Below are 22,734 nucleotides of genomic sequence, written 5' to 3' on the forward strand. Positions count from 1 at the left end.
TGAAATTTAGAGGGTCTACTGATATTTTATTTCCAAAACAACCACTTGCCCGATCGGGCAATTGACTTTGAGAAATGCTTGCCTGCACGTCATTTCAACTTGCCCCGGGCAAGCGGTTTTGTGGCACCCTGTGAATAGATTTATATCTACTGAAAAGCTCTGAAACCAACAATTGTTATGAATGAAACAGGGTACAGAGATATAAATACATTTTAGCTACTCATATTTTTCACTACATAAAGATACATTTACTTTACTTCCCTTAGATATTGCAATTTGAGACATTTGAGAAAGAAAGAAAGAATTGAAAGAAAGACAAAGAAAGAAAGAAAGAGAAAGAAAGAAAGAAAAAGAAAGAAAGAAAGAAAGAAAGAAAGAAAGAAAGAAAGAGAAAGAAAGAAAGAATTGAAAGAAAGACAAAGAAAGAAAGAAAGAGAAAGAGAAAGAAAGAAATAGAAAGAAAGAAAGAGAAAGAAGGGAATGGAAAGTAATGGTTTTAAAAGAACCAATCATTGTTACTCTGGGCTCACCGAACATTGTAGTGTCGGTGTTTACATTCAACACTTAGCATGAAGGAGTGCATTTTGTGGTGGGTTCACTAACTTTTTAGCACAACTGTGTAATATATATAATTTAGATTGTTCAAATTTTACCAGAAATATTGACAGACTTTGCATTCACATGAGTACGATAACTTCAAATATTTACTTAATTTATTTTCTTCTCTCTCTGTAATGAATTGTAGTTGATCATTTCAGCACTTGCCTGGTTATGCTAAGTACATAGGTTGATCTCAAGTGAAGGGTGTTGATATTTATCTTGTCATTAATGACTTATGTTGGGATTTTAAAGTAGTACTGATAGGAAAAAATATGTAAGCATACTGATTTTAGAGCTCATGGTCTTATTGTATAAAACCTACCCTCATAGAAACATTGCTGAACACCTTATTGCAATGCTGAACAACTTATTTTAATAAAGCTTCAATGATAAAGTTTCTTTAAATTATAATTTCAATGATCAACCTAGATCTCAATTCACATGCATGTAAGGAGAAAGGCAATTTCATGAAATATTAAGGCTGACCCTCTGTATATTGGTCCTTCATAAAATGGTTTGACTCTGTTTTATACTTCATAATCGACAGTTGTAATTCTCGAATGTTATCTTGGTTGAAGTAGTTTGCGAAATGAAGTTAAAATAGAAGAATATTGGGGTTGGTTCTAGAAAAGGTTAATAATTCTATAGGACTACACAGCATTAATTCCTTTTTTTTTCCGTTGCAGCTTACATCTCAGCACCCTTACACTGAAGTGTACATTGGACAGCCTCATGTATGGACAGTAGATGTATTGGGTAATGAGTTTGATGTAGCACTGGAGAAGATAGCAGCCATGAAGAACACTACATCATATTTACCCTTTGAATTCACATGTCATGGAATGTTAGAGAGAGTCAGTAGTTATATTCAAAAGCAGGTGGGTGCATTACAAATAATGCACGGGTGTGAGTGTGATAATAGTGACACAACACATTTGATGATACATGTACTTACAAAGGTGCACATCATTAAAAATGCCAAAGATGTGTGCATAGCCACTAAACATCACAATTTTATACTAAAAATGGATTGACAATATGGAGAATGAATGGCGTTTATAAGCAAGGCCATTAATTTTCTTTGTTACAAAACTGCTATGCTGCATAGCAAAAATGTTAATTGCATGCCATATCTGAGTGTGCATAAAATCCTTTTCACCTATATCCTGGCTTATGAAACTATAATAACATACGTAATTTAAAATGTTAACAAATTTACAGTACAGAACGTACATGTATGTCTTGTTACTTAAGAACCCCCAAATAGAGAAAGCTGTAAACTCCCTTTTAAACCTGCACATGTGTTAAACTGAGAATGGGTTAAATTCTAAAGCAATTTGGCTATAGTTCAAGGGGGGAAATGCAGGAGTATAAAGGTAGAAACACAAGATAAACCAAATTACTGTATGGGTTATTATTACTACTGATATTATTGAATACATACTTGACTGTGTTATGTTTGATTACCTTTTCTAGGAGTTTTGTACTGGAGAGAAGCAGTGGCCACCATTATCATCTTTACAAGTCAAGGTTTCTGAGAAAGGACAGTCATGTAGGGAAAGATGCATGGAAGATGGTGAGTTCATATATATTTATATATATCTTTCTACATTTGTATAGTGGCCACCGAAGGGAAACAACAAATTGGCCACTGCAGACAGGTGGCGCTATAGACAGGTTGGTGGCCATCTTGAATTTGCAATTTATTGTAGATATTATACAAATATATCAGGCTTTGAGAAAGTATGCTTTGAGAAAGTATAGTGGGAATTATTTATCCGAGGTTGGACTGGCAATCACCATTTTCTCCGAGGGGCGAAGCCTTGAGGAAAAATAGTTATTGCCAGTCCAAACGAGGATTAATAATTCCCTCTATGCTTTTGAAAGAAACGCCTGATATATTTGTTTTATATCCCTCTTTGACTTGTATACCTCGTCCTTGCTGATGTGTAAACAATCTAGACCAATTCTATCGTTGCCAAACCTAGTCCTACAATGTAGGCCTGACGAGCTAGTAATGCTAACCAGTTCCTAGGTAGGCTGTGCGCTGCTTCTACCTGACTGCAATTAATGAGAGGTCCACTGCGCTGCGCCGCTGCAGTTGCACTAAAATTGTTAACGCGCAGGCTAATTATCGAATCCTGACTCACCTTGTTAGGTATTATTTGAATAATCCTGTATGAAAGGCTGTCAAGGAATTAAATTTTCTGCATGCTGATCTAGACCCGATTCCACACTGTTTTTTCATATTGTCGGTAAGTAATTTGTGCAAAAGCTCATATTTTATTTTATTTATTTATTTTTGTGGATATCGGGTCAGGGAGCATGCGCAGTTCAATGTTGAGGGAACATATCGAGCACAAGCATGCGCAGTTCTCCCCATGAAAGTATATCTAAAAATATTCGGAGCTTGAAGAAAACTATATGGAGCTACTTGCAGCGATTTGCTTTCCTATTGAAATTATACTTATGTCACATGATCGCGAATTGACCAATCGTTTATCTAGAATACGCATAAATATTCATAAGAGGGATATAATGTGCAATATACTGGACATACAGTACATGTATGTGTCTCTAATGAGTTAATTTTTTTAAATTTGAAATTGCATACATTTACCTGGATCTATTCCGATCCACCAAATACTTATGTAGATTGTATAATCATTATTTTAAGAGTATGATTTATGTTCAGATGCAGCTGCAAGCATAAGGACTAGCAAATTCAATTATTTTCAGAGTCAAAAGCTTCAGTGAAGCTGATTTTAGTGGCCACTATAGAGGGTGGTACATTGACAGAGGGACACAAAATGAGTGGACACTGGTCGCATTAGACAGGGTCTACAACACATGAATTTCCTGAAGGGGAATATTTAGTGGCCACTATAAGCAAGTGGCCACTAAATACTGGTGGCCGCTAAGGCCCCCATCTCACTAGGAAGGCGATCGTGGCGACCATGGCGATCTGTGTAAATCCCGCAAAGCGTAGCAGAATCTTCCTAGAATTCTATTTTTAGCCTGCGAGGCGATTGCACTGCAACTTCTCTGCGACCGACCTGCGCTGAATGCGATGGTAATACGCTGTTAGTACGACGCTGCCACTCTCTTGCCACGATTCGAGGCAGATGTGATGCGCTGCTTCTGCAATCAAAGCGACCGTACAACGAGGCTCATACGCTAATTAGGACCTCGCTACGGTGGTGCTACGAATGGAGCTATTGTGTTACGTTCATGATGGGCTCTTGAAACGATTTCAAGCAATCGGCATATTAATCGCGGCACATGAGACATTCTTCAGTCGATTGCCAACCTCCAACCAAGATGGATGTCCAGAATTTGGTTGGACTTATACATCTTAGCATTCTACAACAACATCAGTTAGAAGTTGAATACGAGGACAGGAGGAAGAGGAGGCCAAAACAATACTGGGTCCGATCCTGGCTGTCACTTAAGTCATAATATACAATATTTATTAAAATTTCATTCAAAAGATGTCGATGAACCTAATTGAGGAACCTAATGAGGAATGCATCCAGAATTTCATAAAAGAGCATACAAATCTTTGATATTCTGTTTATTTTTTCCACAAAAGTTTGTCACTCAAATTTTTTTTTGTAAATTCCTTTCAAATTTGCTGACAAGAAATAGTCTACTGATTTGAGAGCACTCATAAAAAAGGGGCACAATGCCAGAATCTCCCTAAAGAGTGCCTTTCCCATTCAATACATTAGTGATCAAATCATTAACAAAATTTGATATTGTCTACTGTCAATGTGGTTAGAATTCAATCTATTTTTAAAACATAGTCAATTTATATATTTTTGCAGAGGTAACCCATTTGGTCATCAAGACAGGCGAGCGTCTTTTTTTCTCTTTCCAGCTGGCTCAGCAGTAAGATTTTCATCCTCCTCTACCACCACCATAACCTCTTGTTCTTCCTCTTGGACTGCCGGCCTAACAGGGGTAGCTTGGGCAGCTTTCCTTTTTTTTTTGTCCTTTTTCTGGGAGTTATGTTTGAAAACGTCGTGGTGTCGCCTCGTAATCTGTTGCAAATGTGATAATCCGCCACCATCGGCACGGCGTTTTATAGCAGCACGGACGGTCGTTGCACAATCGCTGCCCAGTCATCAGCGGCGCAGCAAAAGCGCAACGCGAATGCCTGCAGCGGCCTGAGAACGTGTGCCACATACGCGTGCCACATGCCACCCAAAGAAGAAAGCGTCGCGGTGGAAGCGGTGTGAAGCGTGTCGAGTGCAAGGCGTTAGGCGCCTTGTAAACGGAAGCAGCGTGGCAGTATTGTCTTGGGAACGGGCCTGAAAACACGGGCGATCGGTGCCGCTTTTAATGCGCTTCTACTACGCTTTATGCGTTAGAGCTCCGTTACAGCTATGAATATATTGTTTGTAATACGCTCATGACTCGATTGTGATGCGCTTTACCACCTCCGCGCTCTCGCTACGTAAGTTTTGAACATGTTCAAAATTTTGTGGCGACCAGGAAGATGGTGGCGATCTTTGCCGCTTCAGAAAAGATCAAGGTACGACGGAGAAGATTGAAAAGATCAAGCCACGATCAAGCTACGATATAACACGCTTTGTCGATTTTTGACGATCGCAGCGGGATCGCCATCTAGTGAGATGGGGGTATAAGACAGGTTTGACTGTATATATATAGTAAATAGCGGTAGTAAAATACGAGCTGTGATTGGCTAGATTGGTACCACGTGACCTCCCTTCAAAAAGTTATATTGTACATATGTACAATATAACTTGATTTTTGGAGGGTAAAAACCGTGTTAAATGAATGGGGAGAATATTGATTGATGACAATGTGCATTTAGCCAGTCAGTCCTGAATGTCTGCATTTACTTAGCACATGCAATGTGTTGAATCTTAATTTGTATAGTGATGTCAGCTTTTCCTGACTTGTGCAACTTAACATTATGGACGGTACATTTTGGATGGTACATGTGCAACGGAACGAATATTTGACATTCAGCCTCTCATTTGCTTGCGTACAACAAGCTAAGTAGGCGTTGTACAATTTACTATGATAAATAGTGAATGTTCTATCATACAATATTACTAGACTATACGAACTTCAAATATAAAATCATCCCCCGTGCAGGTCTATTTAACCTCGTCTTTCGGCCTCGGTGAAATTAACCTGCACTCGGGATAATTTTATATTTGTCATACATATAATCCAGTAAATTGTACAATAGATTGTACACTATTTATATAATATGTATAGATATATATATAATCACACATATGTTCACCCTGAATCATGTGTTATGAAAAATATATTTGCTGTAGATCATATGCAGATCATTGAGGAGGATTAAGAACAAGAAGGAAGGAAATAGAGGAAGAGGAAGATTTGATTTGTTATTTGACTGATATTAGTGCTGTGTGTTTGAAGGTTGATAGAAATAATTATTTATGCTGCCCTCTTGAGGTAAAGAATGGTCCAAAATTTCACACTACATGCTGTTTCAATATGCATCAGGTTTCCTGTCATTATTTAGCAATTAAAAACAAAGGTTGTGGTTTTATGGTTTTATGCTGTATTTTTCCCGGATTTATGCATTGTATATGTAGTTGCATAGACTTGTATGCAAGTCTTCTCTCTATTTAAAAGTAAAAAAAGAATAGTAGCTATTTGTGACTGAAATGTTTATATTCCATTTTTACGTTTGATATCTACATGTAACAAACAGCTCATTTCAAGGTTTATTATTCGTAAGTATTTTCATGCAGGCTGTTAAGATTTGCATTGGTTTCCATACACTAGCTTGTAGAATAATTTGGGAAGGCAGGTACATCACACTTAAGTTTAGGTCAAGGTCAAGTAGGAGTTTGCAGGCCAATGATAAGAAGTCAGGACTTAAATTCTATAATTAGTTTCAGCTTGATAATTTGAAAGATGTTGGACAAATTTAAATTATTTTAGGAATAAAGGTACATCGCGATAAAGTGTGTCTAATTAGAATTAAGTTTCAGATTTATTCAAACGCTGTAGCTCCTTTGGCCCTTTTGCCAATGAAATTGTAGTGTTAATCTAACATGCACAAAATTGAAAATGGGGTTTGATAGTCGACCAATTATATTACTTTTGTATTCCTTCACATTTTATTCATTTTATTTAAACTCACATGATTAAAATTCAACATACACATATGGACAGTTCTATTAAAGATCCACCTTTCTTGTTTGGAGTGATGATGTTGGGTTTTTTTGTATTCATTCCCTTCATTTATGAAGGAAACTTGTGCCCTTTTGTGTAAGACATCATCTTGTGAAACTACAACTTAGCTGGGTGAGCTGCCTTGGCTGTGGTATGTTCTCATGCCATGAATAAAATGAGTGATAGATCGTTTTAGCATATATGTCAACTTACTACCGTGACCTCTGAGGCCCAGTCACAATAAACTTGTTAAAGAAATTATTACAAATCAGTTCTAAGGATTTTAATAAATTGGGGTAAAATGTGTTGACCATCAACCTTTGCCTGTACAAATCTGTGTAAGGCAAGTGTCATGCACCATTGAAATGTGCAGTTGAGTTGAAATTTCAATTCAATTCAATTTTTTTGCAAAAAGATTTTTTAAAATATGAAAAGTATCATTAAGATATAAATTGATAAAATATTAATTACATGGCTTTCAACAAAGTCTATAAAAATAAAAACAGGATCATGGCCCAAAGGCTGAATTTCAAGACTTCTCTAAGCATTGAATAACATTTGGTATTATTATTTAGATGTAGGGTTTTAGAGGCGCAGATATTTTTTGACGTCTTGTGAGGTTGTTTCAAAGAGACAGAATATTAAAACTGATTTTTAACGTGCATGCCTATGAAAACCATCCGATATTAAAAATATTAGACGAAATAAATATTTTGCCCCGCCCACAAGATTATCATTGGTTAATAAATGATTGTGCGCATGAAGCTATTGTTACGTCACAATGAAATCGCAATGCGTATTAGTTGCCAGAAGGTGTGGTAAAGGAGCATCAATTTATTAAATTCAAATGCGCTTGCACTATACTGTAGCGCATCTTAACTCTATTACAGAGATTTCATTTTTTGAAAAATGATAATACTCAGGGGCCATGCTCATGATTTACAGGATTGCCATAAATGATGGTTACATGTACTAAAAACAATTTTTTTGCTTCGTTACTTTATGTTTAGCTTTTTGGGGGTATCTAAATAATAATAAGAATATTGAATAACCAATTTTCGTGAAATGCGTAGAAATATTGTTAGTCGCTGAAGAACATTATTGGATTCGTCTCCGACTCATCCGATATTGTTCTTCAGCTCGTACAACATATCTTCGCATCCCACTCAAGGCCATCCAATATTCCCTAAATATGAGTCATTACATAAAAAGTACATACAAATACAGAGCTCATGCAAATAAAGGGTTGTGGTATGAATCAACATTATAATATTATCAGCAATTGTAAGCTGTTTTAAAACATTTTTCTTGTTTTTATCTTTCTGATCACCATTATCATAATTCATCACTTTCATCATTGTCTTTGTAATTATCATTATTATTAATGTCATTATTATCAATATAATTCAGAAATTGAAGTACCTGTTAGCTTTGCATATAGAATAACATCTGAGGTGAAGTTTGTGTAACCCCCCCCCTCACAAAATGCACCCTGAATGCTGAGTGTTGAATGTACCGTAAACAACACTTCAATGTTCAGGGAGCCTAGAGAAACAAATTTTATTGAATGTAATATTTTATCACCTGACTTCACAGTTAAAGCTAAATGAACGTAGTTGCAGTAAAACACTGATTTTGTGAGAAAGTCTGTAAAACCAAGGTAAAGTATTGATATATCATCGTGGATCTAGATCTGGTACAGTTACATAAACTGAACTTTGTGAAATCATAATATCTAGCTAAAAAACGATCACACTGAAGATCGCCAACACAGATAGGCACACGTGGGACAGTGTATTATTATTGCTGGAATAAAGACCCGACAGAAGTGACCGAATCCGCGCTTAGTTTGCTTATTTCTCAGCAATTACACAATTTCTTCCAGAATCCTGTGGCACATATTTTTTATTCATACAAACAGACACTTTGGTGATCATATTAAATTCTGTAAAAAGTCATTTTGAGATCGTTCCCACAACTGGAATTTATCTTTAAATATCAAACATGGCGGGACTTGAACACTTTAAATAGATGTGTTTATTTTCTGAGTGGGGTTCACTAATTGTATCCCCCGAACAGAGTTTGGAGGATACTATGGATTTGGCCTCGTCGCGCCGCCGCCGCAGAGATTTCCTTGTGAGCGCTCTATCAGCTGCATTTCTTCTCCGATCATCTTCAAATTTGGCATGAAGGTAGAGTATGGTATAGCAAAGCGGCCTATCGATTTTGGTGTGGGCGGAGACATCATTGCCATGGTAACAAGTTTTTATGGAATGGCAGAGATATCCTTGTGAGCACTCTACCAGCTGCATTTCTTGTCCGATCATCTTCAAATGTGGTATGAAGGTCCACTATGGTAAAGCAAAGCTGCCTATTGATTTTGGTGTGGACAGAGACATCGTTGTCATGGTTAACAAGAGTTTATGTGGAATAGGCGAGATGTCATTGTGAGTGCTCTACCAGCTGCATTTCTTCTCCGATCAGCTTCAAATGTGGCATGGAAGGTCCATTATGGTAAAGCAAAACCACCTATTTATTTTCGTGTGGGCGGAGACAACGTTGCAATGGTAACAAAAAAAGAATTTTTGTGAAAATAGCAGAGATGTCCTTGTGAGCACTCTACCAGCTGCATTTCTTCTCCGATTATCTTCAAATGTGGCATGAAGGTCCACAATGGTAAAACAAAGCCGCCTATTGATTTTGCCTTGGTGTGGGCAGCGATGTCGTTGCCATGGTAACAAGAGTTTTTGTCATTGTGAGCGCTCTACCAGCTGCATTTTTTCTCCGATCATTTTCATATGTGGCATGAAGGTCCATTAAGCCAAGACGCCTCTTGATTTCGATGTGGGCGGAGACATTGTTGCCATGGTAACAAGGGTTTGTGGAAATAGAGATTTCCTTGTGAGTGCTCTTCTGGCTGCGTTTCTTCTCCGAACATCTTCAAATTTGTCATGAAGGTCCATTATGGTAAAGCAAAGCCGCCTTCTGATTTTGGAGTGGGTGGAGACATGGTTGCCATGGTAACCATATTTTTTTCCAGTTTATCATAACAGTATGCCCACAGAAGCATTAGAAGCATTTGAAGGTATAAAAGCGAAGATGCCTATCATTTTTGGTGATGTGGGGGGGGGGGTCTTTATTGTCATGGTAACAATCCAAGTGAGTGTTACCAATAACTATTACAATCCAATGTATCATGCTTACTTCATTCCAAGGTACATGTATCATAATACCATGCTGTTCCCATATATATAGAAAGTTTGTCATAGCAGTTGGCATACACAAGCAATATTAGAAGGTATTAAAGCGAAGATGCCTATCATTTTTGGTGGGGGGAGGGTCTTGGGTTAGGTTTACAAAATATATCCAGATTACTCTATAATTGTATTCCCCAACAGGTGCTACTGGACAATACTTCAGGTTCTGCAGAGTCACGCTGCTGCGTCATATTATTGTCATCAAATTTGGTAACCATTGGCAAAATGTGGGCAGAGTCATTGTCACCATGATAATTGTATTTATTTGTCAAATTTCTGTATGAGCTCTATGTATCGCAATGATGGATGATGCGGTGGGTTCGGATGTCAGTTGTTGCCTGGCCCTAGTGTTTCTTCTTTTGGCTTAGGGATCTTGTGTAACAATCTTTCATTCTTTTCAAGTTTTTTTTTCAAAGGAAAGACAAAAATCTTTTGCCCTCTTTAGGCCGAGGTATTTTGGGAGATTATATGACGAGAGGCCTTACAGGTTGAAATCCCAGTTGTCGACTGCGTGGTCGCGTTGGAAACTGGCATGCATTTGTCTGCAACCTAATCTACAAATTGCGTAGTTATAATATTTCATGAAATTTTCGTGTAGGCTAAGTCCTACTTTTTGGTGTAACTCCCCCAATAATAAAGTTCCCAGTGTGCTAATTTTTGGTGAAAAAACACTTTTTTGGTGTTCTTGGCAAATATGCTAAAAAATATTAGATTGATTTTTTATGTATTATTGCTTTTAAATTCTTTTATGTATTTTGAGGAAATTTATACATTTTATGACATTTGGCTGAATGCAGAATTTGTATTGATATTGCCCACAACATCAATTTTTGAGCATTTTTTTTTTGGAGCAACACGTTTTTTTGGTTACACATTGCTCCAAAATGATTTGATACACATAATAGTTCTAGAGGCACAGATAGTAGTATATGAACTTAAAATGTATTTTTGACATTTGAGATGTGTTCATAGAGCATCAAATTTCAGTAAAAACATTTCAGCAGCCTATTGATTTATGAGTAATAGCATGTTTTACTAATTGCCCCAACCCACATTGCAAACAGCTAAAAACAAATCAATGTCTTATCCACTCATGAAAAAACACATTAGTTTTTTATTCATTCAAATAGTGTTAAAAAATCGAGAGCATTCCCTCCCGCCCCTTCTTTCAAATCCTATTACTTAATAGTAACTTGAAAAAAATACTGACATTGGATAAGAGGTTTATAAAAGAAGGGAAGATGGATATGAGATTACCATTTTCAGGGATTTTTTTTTTTACATCACAATGCTACATTTAAGGATTTTCTTGCTACTTTTTATGATGATGCAGGGTATTACAAGCAAACATAATGGTATCGGCCTGTTTTTTTAAGTACAAAAAGGGGGAAATGAAAGAAAAAGTATTGTGTATGTATAAAGTATGATTTGCATTTAATTTCTGGATTTTTCATAGAGAAATCAAATTATTCTTCAGTGATGAGACTAGTTTCTTGGTTATGTTTCTGAAAAAAATGAATTGGATCGGATATGAGATGATTTATACCCACTTGATCACAGAAATTCCAGTTATTTTTCTTGTTACGATACCTCAGATGGATGTGAACGTAATTTTTCAAGTATTTTGTGGCCTGAAATTGTTCTAATTATTTGTATTCTTTTGATGGAGTGGTCATGTAAGCACCTAGATTCATGATGCAAACCCAACATGATATTTTTTAGTTAAATTTTGTTACCCCAATTATCTCTATTTTCTTCTTTTTAACGATATCATTTTTACAGAAATATTGAGTAAAATGATATGATTCTCAATACTTAAAAAAAAGTTCATTAACAGAGTAAATGTAATGTATATAAGATAAATGACGAAGGGAAAGAGAAATATGAAGAGAGAGAGAAAGGATGAGGGAGGAGAAACGTTTACTTCTGATCAGAAAAGCTGCATCATTGATTACTTTTTTACACTTTCAAATGTTCTATTTTTAAAAGACATAATTACATTTGATTAATATGACATAGAGGTAAATTTGATTTGATTTATTTCTTTTTCAATGTGTGTTAATTCTGATTTTGATCAAAAATAAAGTTCTGTGTATATGTTTTGAGGGCTAAAACAAAGTTTTGTCCCAAAAAGGGATTAACGTCCATTATCTTACACTCTAGGTTTTATGTAGATGCTTAGAGCTATTTGAATAAAAAGGAACAAAAATGTATATTTTGTTCAGAAATGATTCTATCATTGTTATAGCAAGGATAGACAAATAAATGAAGATTCAAACATGTATTGCTTCAAAGAACACTGAATGAGAAAAGGGAAGGGGGGAGGATTACATGAGAGTGGCTTGGAAGAAAATTGAGACGGAAAAGGAAATTAATCAGGAGGTATTCTAAAATTGACAAGATGGTGGTTGGTGTGGTTAGAAATATCCTGATGAAACAAGAAATCAATGAAGTTTCCTTCTCTGAATGGCATAATTACAATGAAATTTCATATTCATATCTTTGAATAACTTTATAGTGTGCTTGTACTCAGCCCAATTTTATGGAAAACTTATTTTACAAATGCCCATCAAAAAGTTATGAAAGTGTTGTTTGTCACCCACCCCCCCCCCCTCATAAATAAATGTTCCAACTTCTTGCCCGCTTTGTCTATTAGAATAACATAAATTGAACTACCAGGTTCAACTCAAGTCACAATTTTATTTACCTTGCACACAGAATGCATTAAGTCTATTGTAAATGATGTATGCGTAACATTGTACAGTGTACACATAAAGCTCTTGTCTCAAACATTAAACTAATTGAATGTTATTGGAGTTGAATAAGCCAGGTCCATGCAAAAACCATGGATGGTTGCACTCTAACATTAATGTCGCAAAGGAGGGATTATGTCTGTGGTGTGTAAGAGTTAAGGAGTGCAAGTTGTTCAAGAAAGGGCGTTTAATAATATGCGAAATCTATAAATGTTCCCTTGCAAACTAATTTGTGATTCACACGTAGGATATATATTAAGTCCTGTCATTAATGGTGATACAAAACTCATATTTTCTCTTTTTATTTCTTTGCATAGAGTATTTGTGGCATCAGGAATGGATTTTATTAAAAGGAAGATTTACCAAAATAATATAATACAATACTTTATTTCTTAAAAGGAAAATTTACCATTTAAATTTCAATTGAAATACTTTTATCTTGATAATGATAAAATACAATACTGACTTTAGATCTTTCTATAGAGACAAAAGTTCTTTACCTCTGTGAATATCAACACATTTTTAAAATGCTTTCACCCACTGAAGATTTCAAGACTTGCCTCAACACATCAACTTAAAAAATGTCATGCTTTTATTTTTTAGTATTTGATATTTTAAAATAGAGTACAAAAAATATTTGATTCAAATGATTGGATTATGATAGCATAGGTAAAAAATGCATTAAAATAAAAAATTGATTTTATCATGAAAGAGTTTAACCATTTATGACCTTTCAACTCTGAATTTTTCATAAGCAATAAATGATGATTAGAAATGAGATTCATAAGAATAAAGAGGACGTACAATCCTGTTGATACTTATGATTATATTCTTTATTTATTCAGATACTTTTTGTTGGTGCTATTAATTTTGACAGGAAATTCAATATGAATCTAATTGTCTACACTTTTTTATGAAGGTACATTTCCACAGACTCATCCTTGGATCTTAATTTCCATATTTGTTTAAAGCATGGAGTAGCTCCATTTATAAAGACACAATTGTCATCAGTTTACAAAACTTAAAGGACAAGTCCACCCCAACAAAAAGTTGATTTGAATAACAAGAGAAAAATCCAACAAGTATATCACTGAAAAAATCATCAAAATCGGATGTAAAATAAGAAAGTTATGACATTTTTAAGTTTTGCTTAATTTCGCAAAACAGTTATATGAACATCCTGGTCGGTATGCAATTGAGGGACTGATGACATCACTCACTCACTACTTCTTTTGTACTTTATTACATGAAATATGAAAAATTCTAATTTTCTCCTCATTGTGATGTGAAACAAAGTTTTATTCCTCTCTGAACATGTGGCATTACCATTGTTATAATATTGTATGGTTCATTTAAGTTGGTCCTTAATGTCAAATTGGTAAAAATTGAAATATTGTATAATTCAAACAATAAAAAACAAAAGAAATAGTGAGTGATGGACATCATCGCTTCTCTCATTTGCACGTCACTGACTTGTGCATATGACTGTTTTATGAAAAATAAGCAAAACTTTAGAATGTCATAACTTTCTTATTTTACATCCGATTTTGATCAAATTTTTAGCATTATGTTTGTTTAAATTACTCTATTTATTCAAATCAACATTTTTGTGGGGTGGACTTGACCTTTAAAGAAGAGCTACTGACACTTTCAGCTCTTTAAGTTAACCAGAAGGCTGTTCCATAAAGCTCTTTGTAAAGTATGACTTTGAACATCATTCCCAAAATATTGGGAATGATGTTCTGGTGCTAACTTTCCTTGGTGTTTTATAGAAGTGGGACTGACTTTCCTATAATCCCAATACATATGATAACGTTTGTATTGAAATGCCTGTATACCACTTGAATGTTTATCTTCATGTTTAAAGTTCTTCGTAAAGTCATTGCTACTTTCCAATTCCAAACAGCAGCTTTGAAGCACCCTTTACATGTACTTTGTATTTCTTACTATTCTTTCAAGTAAATTGTCATATGAGATTTGAGTATCAAGTCCAAAAATATTTCTTAACAATTGATTCAATGCAGTCAATTTATAAGCCAATTAAAAGAATTTGTATACAGTCTTGCTATTCTGTTTTTTTTTGTAAGCATATTTTTGTTAAATAGTGGGGTGAATTCAACTGAGACTTTAAAAAGTACTAAACTTGGTCTTTGCTTTGTATTTAAAAAGCATTACCCAATAAAACCAAGATCTTATTTTATTAATTGCAATATGTCAATGACAAATCAACTTGAGAGTTCCATGTGCCATTTGTCAAAAGAAATGACCAGTAGTCAAACGGAAATGTTTGTTTTGTTTTCAATTATTTGCAATCGATCACAAACATATCTTACAGGTCCCATGTCAGTGGTGCTTATGAAGGAAAAGCATCCCCCTAATTTCACTTAAATACTGTAACCCAATTGGGATAGGAGTCGTTGATCCTTGTATCAAACCTATAGGAATTTGTATGAGAGTCCACTAACCATAACCAGCCAGTTAGTGCCACAAAGGGAATCTTAATTTAAAGGTGCACGTTCCAAATATTCAAGAGGGCGCTGTTGGATGGGGCTGTACTTGCCGCCATCTTTATTGCAAAGATCATCAGCCAGTCTTGCAGCACATGCTCACATACACAGTACACATGTGTATGCTGTGCTGCTTTTAGCTACATCAGTGCTGGCCCAATTATCTGCTGACGTCACTTCACAGAGCAGGAGTCGGAGCCAACCTGCTGGGAAAATTCAACCAGCAGCCGAAGCTCATAAGAACTGAGTGAGAATCAGAGTTTGGGCATTCAGAATATGGCATCTGCCTAAGCGTTGTTTTATATTCAGTTCATTTTTTGTTGGTGTCAATGGGCTGCTGGTGCCATCCGCAGTGCATACGTATGTCCAACATCACCCTCATAAATCCGGGGAATTTATACCTTTAACTTGTTGAAGACTGAGCCCATATACATATCCTCAGCATTCATCCGAACCACCATATCAGTCAATTTGGGTTAAAAAAAAAAAATCAATTTTGAGATTTTTACAGAAAACGAAAGTACAAGTCCTACTCTATACAAAAACAAATTTCTAGGTAGTTATATATTTTAGTTTCTGAGATATGTGGTGATTTTCAGGGCGAATCCCATTGGAAACTTTACTTATTAAAAGTTAATACGCGGTCATCAAACCATAGTGTCTGCAATGCATTGACTTTGCATGAAAAGAGTGATAAAACATTTTGCTGATCGTGTGTATTGGAAATGCAATGAGGGTTGTCATATTTCCTATTGCGTTTTGTGAAGGGAGAATCTAAACCGCTCAAACTGCAATTACAAGCTTGTAGCTCTTTTGCGATATTTTCCTAATTCTTGGTTTTACCAATGTCAAGCAGTTGTCTTGTAATTTTCTTGCAATGAAAATCTTATAAGGCTGGGGTCAAAAGTGTGGAAATTACAGTAAAGTTTGAAGTCGATTTTCTCTGAAATCGGTTTGCAACATTGTACGTGATACATGGATTCAGATGACCGCTGACTATAAAAATTTGTAGCCTGGAGTCTATAAGAAATATTTGTTAAAAAATAACAAAATCAGACAGCCTCCAAAAGTTTTCAGAAGGTGGTTTCAGACCGCCTCGAAGTTCGTCAGTTCCAGGTATTTTTTGATCGGGAAATTTACCCGATCAGAAAATACCAGGTAATATTGGCAATGTGAACGCAAATTACGCGTAATATCCCCAAAAGAAAATACCCACGAAATAGTAGGTACTTGGCAAAATTACGAGAACTTTCGCGGGGATTTTCCAAGGTCGCAGGTATTTTGGCAATGTGAAAGCAATTTACGGGAACTTTTAGCCCAGCGTGTGGTTGGGCGCGGGCGCCGTTGGTGGCTGCTGAGCTAGTGGTTTTGAATCTCGTGCCTTGCCTGCTTATCAGACCATACTGCGCATGCTCTTAACTTCAGGAATAATATCCCGAAGGGTATATTTCGGAATAACCACCAATAGTCGTGATGCACTTTTAGCTTCCATAGTTAGATTTATTTGTAAATTAATATTTTTTTTAGAAGTTGGCAAGCAGCTTAAAAGCTTAATAAGTGCAAATATTTTGTTTTAATGTATAGTTTGCATTCATTGAGCATTGAAATTGTGATCTCCAGATAAAGATTCATACTAGTTGAATGTAAAATCAAAAGTAGTGGTTGATTCAGACAAGAAGGTTGAAGAAAACCTTGAATTTAGAGATATTTGACATTTCCTCTTTTTATTCTAATTTTCATTTTGTGATATATTTTTTCAGGTTGATGTTGGATAGCAAAGTATCTTACAAATTCATTCATAGAGTGGGATCAAATACTGCTTCAAAAAGTAGTCACTGTACATGTATATTCAGAATGCTTCTCTCCTTGATCAGAAAACTGAAGTGTAAATATTCATCTTTTGAGCATAGTGATTTTGGGTTATGAATGATGAGATAGTTGGAAATGACAGCTTCTATCTTGTTTATTCTAGAATGCTTATTATGTCTTAGCTTACTTGTAAAGTCATATGCTTTCATCGGATGATGTAGGTAGTAAAGACTACCTTGTCAGTGGTTGAAATCAATTCTTTTTACCAAACCGTCTATTTTAAGCACAATATCTTAAGATTATTGTTAACACAGGAATATATGACAGTGGGAGGCATTATTATCTATGTTTCAGACCTCATATTAGTGTAAGGGAAATTGCTCGCAAGTTGGATGTTTTGCACTAATGAATTTGGTCATGTTAATATTGAAATGAAACATTTAGATTTGTTGAATATTTATAGGACATATTAGCTTTGTTGAAATCATTTTGTGAAATTAGTATTTTATTTCATTTATATTTTATTTTGTTGCCAAAATAATTTCTTTAAATATTACATACTGGCACCGGTTTCTGATGATATACATACATTTATCAACACTTGCTTTGATACATATTATGTATGTTTTAATTTATTCTTTTGTTTTGCAGATCTTGTCTGTGAACCTGGATTCTTCAAGCAATTAAATAACAAAGAAAGTATTGAAAAGTAAGTAAATTCCTTGCCAGGATAAATTGACAGAAACTATGTTTTTTTCACATTTGAGAAAATTTATCACATGGAAAACTCAGTAGATATATATTTCATGTAAGAAGAATGAGATCTCATAAATGGATTAACTTCTATATGGTTGTAGTGTTGCATATATTATATCAATATATTTATTGCAGAGTGTCGTATCCCAACTAAGAACAAGCTTGGTTATTAAATCTTCTTTCAATGCACTTTGTGAAAGTAGGGAAAGGATGAAAGAAAATTAATGTAATGATGCACCTATCAGTGTAAGTCATGTTCACAAATCTACAGAATTCAGCATTTCAATTTGCCTATAGTGAAAAACAATTTTAACCCGATCTATGGGGGGGGGGGGGGGAGCTTGGCTCAGAGGTCCCCCTCATTTTTTGCAATATTTTCGGAACGCAAAAAGCTCTCGCAACGTTTCATGACCTACTCTAGTAGGTCCATGCTCAAACTCATCTTGCTTGCGTGTATAAAGGACGTTCCACAGTTATGTTTGTGCGCATCATGATCTGCGCATATTTTACACTCTGCGCGCTGACGTCACAATGCATAAACAGGTGATTAATGAGCTGTAGGTATGAGCTGATTTTTCTCCTTATCTACACTAACTGTAGATATGATGTGCTATTTTATGAAGCTGATAAAGTGGAATAATCCCATGGACCATTTTTTTTAAATTCCTCTACAATTTCAAAATACTTTACTCTGTAGTGCTGCAAAGTATGATGAATATGACCCTGAGTTTGAATTAAATGGTGGAGTGGAGTGGTTTGGAACTTTTCCTCACTTAGATACCAAGCATTTGGCGCGTTCTGGGGTGTTTTAAAAAGCACATTTGCTCTAATAAAAGTGCTGATAGTTTGAAAACAAGCACACGAATCCATATTTTTTTATGTTTGCCCCTTTTACATTAGGTATACCTTCTTCTACGACTTTGTAAAGTTTGGTAAAAATTACATGGGTTTTTAATAAAGTGCAGCATTTCTTGTACTTATCATGTTTGATATTAAAATTTCACATTTTGAGGTCGAGTTTTTGTTATCTTTGGCGCAATTTCTAAGAACTGAGAGTGATGTTAGACTTGAGCAAACAATCAATAGCAATATAAATAGATTATCCATCTTCAAGTTACAGTTATTAATTATATTGTGAAATTTTCATGGATTTTGACTGAGTAATAGAGCTTTAAACTCATTGTTGTAATCTCATGAGGTCTAAAAATGCCAAATTATTTTGATTGCACAAATTCTTAAGAACATTCATTTGGGTGAATTTTGAAGCTCTATAGCAAATATCAAGCACATGGACCCAATTTAAATTTTGAGCTGTTTTAAGCCACCTCACAACTACTTTGGACACTGATAGTTTAAAAATAAGCAAATTGACCCCATATTTTTAATGTTTTAACGTCTTCAGAATATATTCCTCTACAAATGCGGAGAGTGTGAGGAAAATGACAGACATTTTAGACATTTTGGATGGTATTATCAGACTTTTGCATGTTTTCGGTGCATTTTAGGCGAATTTCAAGCCAACTCGTAACACTTTGGACACTGACTTTCGCATGTTTTCGGTGCATTTTAGGCAAATTTCAAGCCAACTCGTAACACTTTGGACACTGATAGTTTAAAAACGAGCACATGGACCCCATATTTTCAACTTCCCTACACCTTTGCAATGCATTCCCCTACAATTTTGCCGAATTTTAGAAAATGACATGGATTTTGAATAAGTGCAGCTTAAACTATACTTTTTTAATTTTTGAGTAGATTCACGTCTTTTGGAAGTTTATGCACCATTCTTGTCAAATGAGGGTGCTGCTGACTCTAAATAGATATAGTTTTGCTAATTAAAAGATATCCTCCTACTTTGGTATCCACTTAGTTACATATCCTGAAAGTTTGATGCGATATCGACAGAGTAAAGATGATTTAAACTTATTTGATGAATTTGTGAGGTCGAAGAGATGCATAATTCTCTTGATTGTACAACATTTCATATCATTAAAATACGGCGACTTTGAAGTCCTGTAGAAAGAAATACGCACATGAACCTATATTATTTTTAGCATTTTCATAATGTATAAATACCAAAGTAACTTTCTGCAAAATTTCGTGAAAATGACATGGACTTCATTTTAACTGTGGAACGTCCTTGAGTAAACTATTTCTGCCATGAGTATATCCAATTTGCGATTTGTAGAGGCGGAGCTGGACAGGATAGGTTAATGAATTTCACTTAGCATTGGATCACGTGATGGTTTGGGTTCGTCATGCAGCTGGGGTAGAATAAGAACCTAGCTTAGTAGTCATATTGTCCTTCTGCATTGTGAAACTTTGAAGAATATTCTAAAAAAATGGGTACAAAACGTGGGTAAATTGGTTCAGAAGTGATCAGTATAATCTAGTCAGTACAGAATATATTCCCATAAATAATATATTCACAAATATATATTCCCATAACTATGGATGTATAAAATAATCTTGGCAGAGAGAGCTAAAGAGACATGTCAGTCCTGTATACATGGAATTCTTAATGAATAGAATTAATTAGGTATTCTATATACTACCTAAACAAAAATAACTTCTGTATAAAGATTTTTGTGAAAATTATAGCTTATAAAGTTATGTATGTGGACATGTACAAATGTAGTTAGATGAGTTTAAAAATAAGAACGACCTCGAAAGGTAAATTTTCAGAACCTCATGTACCAAGTGATATATATGATACCCAGAAACAGATACCTGTCCACTTATTGGTGGTCAGAATCACACCCGTATGATCATCTTTAACCATATTTTGTTTATAAATAATTTTTTACAAAGTATATGAAAAATAAATCTTTTAGATTTATTATTCATTATTTTCATTTTGTATTATTAAATTTCAGTATTACTTCATCAAAGTGTTCTGGTTCATCAGCTGTTGAGGAGATTTATGCTCCATCCATAGAGTCTACGATCCTATCAACTAGATGCTACACCCAGGCCCACCATCTCCTTTACAGCTGTGCTGGCAGTGGATTTAACCATAAGAGATTGTGTCCATGTAGGGACTATATTAAGGGCCAGGTGGCACTATGTCAGGAGTGCAGGGAATTATGAGATATATTGACTTTGAATACCCAACTTCAATCTAGGGTATATAGATTAGATGTTATGCTATAAGTCAAATTATATTTATCTTTTTAAACAACATATACTTGAGCTTTCCAATGGTTATTACTACGACTGAAATACTTTAGGAGTAGGACTTGCTCTCAAAGAAGATAATGTTTCTCCATTTTTATAGTACTCACATGAGAATGAATCAAATTGATTTATCAGGCAAATAATGAAAAATTAAATATATATTTGCATGACTTGTGACAAACACTTACAAATCAAGATTTTTTTTACCCAAGTGAGTGCAGAGTAGCATTCTCTAACCTTGTCTTAATGTTTGTACAAATTTGTTCCTTTGCGGGCATTTAATTTCTAAAAAAAGACTCCCACATATATTTGTATCAGGCATAGTATATTTCAAGTAAAAGAGCAGTGAACTGTCTTTCTGATAAGGATATAAAATGATAACAATCAAACCTATCATCCTGGTTTGTTAAAGAATGACACCTCTATATCTCTACCTTTTGACTTTTTACGTATTATCACATTTGCCAAACAATGTAGATTCATAAATTTTGAATTTGTAATGATTTATGTGTAAAGTTTGCGTAAGACCTATACTAACCGCACATAAACTTTGTTAGCGCTAACAGTGCACTAACAGAGGCCCTGTTACAACCGGTAATGTGGCGGCGATGCCTAATGTTACAACAATGCATTGCTTAACATTGAAATAAATGTTTTGACAATCCGAAAGATGTGACTTAGCGCTCTGTTAGGCTAACAACGTTTCTGTGAGGTCGGCACAGGTTGCCATAACCTTCCACAGACATTCTAAAGCTGATGATACCTTTGTTATGTTTTATTGATCATGCAGGATATGTATTTTTATATAATAAAGTCATCCAAAGTAATAATTCTTATAATGTAAAAAGGACATGATAATTTGAAAATGTCATTTTTGTCTCGCCTGCATAGCAGAGTGAGACTATTGGCGCCGCTTTTCCGATGGCGGTGGCGGCGAAGTTGTCAACATTGAAATCTTTACCAAGGTTAAGTTTTTGAACTGGCATATTTTGGTTTGAGAGGTTTAGATTTTCCCTTTACAGAAACACCATGGGGAATAAAACAACCCTGACCATGATTTCAATGTGCACGATCAAGCAAAAATTTGTATCACTCTTTCACATGCGAAGTCAATGAATGCAGAAACAACGGTTCGGCTGACTGTTTCCAATGGGATTTGCACATTTTATCAAAAATTTGTTTGGCATTGCCTTTAAAACCTCACATATCTTTTTTTTATTCAAATTTCAAAAAGCTATATTCATGAAGCATGAAATTCAGATTAATTTCTTTCAAATACTATTATAAAGGTTTTTTTGATGTCCTCAGTTATCACAGTCATTCTTTAAATATTTGACAGCCACAATTAAGGAAAGTGAATGTCAGGAAATTTGAGAAATATTCCTGATTCTTCAGTAAAATTCATTCTATGATTGTGTTGCACTTTCAAGTTATTTTATGTTTATGTATACTATCATTGTATTTTTTTCAATTCAATTACATTTATCGATATTTGATTTTAATATTAATGAAAATTTAACTACCAAAGAAAGACTGAAACATTCTTGTTCGTAAATGTAGAATGTTCATTCTATGACTATATGTTGGACTTGAAAATTGCAATATTTGTTTGATCATTGAGGTAATAGTATATTTTAATTATGGTATTCTAAAAATAGAATTAAGAAGAATTGAGTCCGCTGCTAT

The 22,734-nt window shown here is 34.9% G+C and overlaps 1 protein-coding gene across 1 annotated transcript in view; it reads left to right on the plus strand.

Moving 5' to 3' along the window:
* LOC129254219 (alpha-1,6-mannosylglycoprotein 6-beta-N-acetylglucosaminyltransferase A-like) overlaps nt 1-15,553 on the plus strand; it is a 69,705-nt gene extending 54,152 nt beyond the window's left edge. The window contains exons 15-17 of the mRNA XM_064104617.1: nt 1,287-1,478; nt 2,077-2,176; nt 15,447-15,553. Of these exons, the coding sequence (XP_063960687.1) occupies nt 1,287-1,478; nt 2,077-2,176; nt 15,447-15,553 (399 nt within the window). The remainder of the gene's footprint in view (nt 1-1,286; nt 1,479-2,076; nt 2,177-15,446) is intronic.
* The last annotated feature ends 7,181 nt before the right edge of the window (nt 15,554-22,734 follow it).

The sequence above is a fragment of the Lytechinus pictus genome, chromosome 1 (assembly GCF_037042905.1).
Source record: "Lytechinus pictus isolate F3 Inbred chromosome 1, Lp3.0, whole genome shotgun sequence".
NCBI classification, from domain to species: Eukaryota; Metazoa; Echinodermata; class Echinoidea; order Temnopleuroida; family Toxopneustidae; genus Lytechinus; species Lytechinus pictus.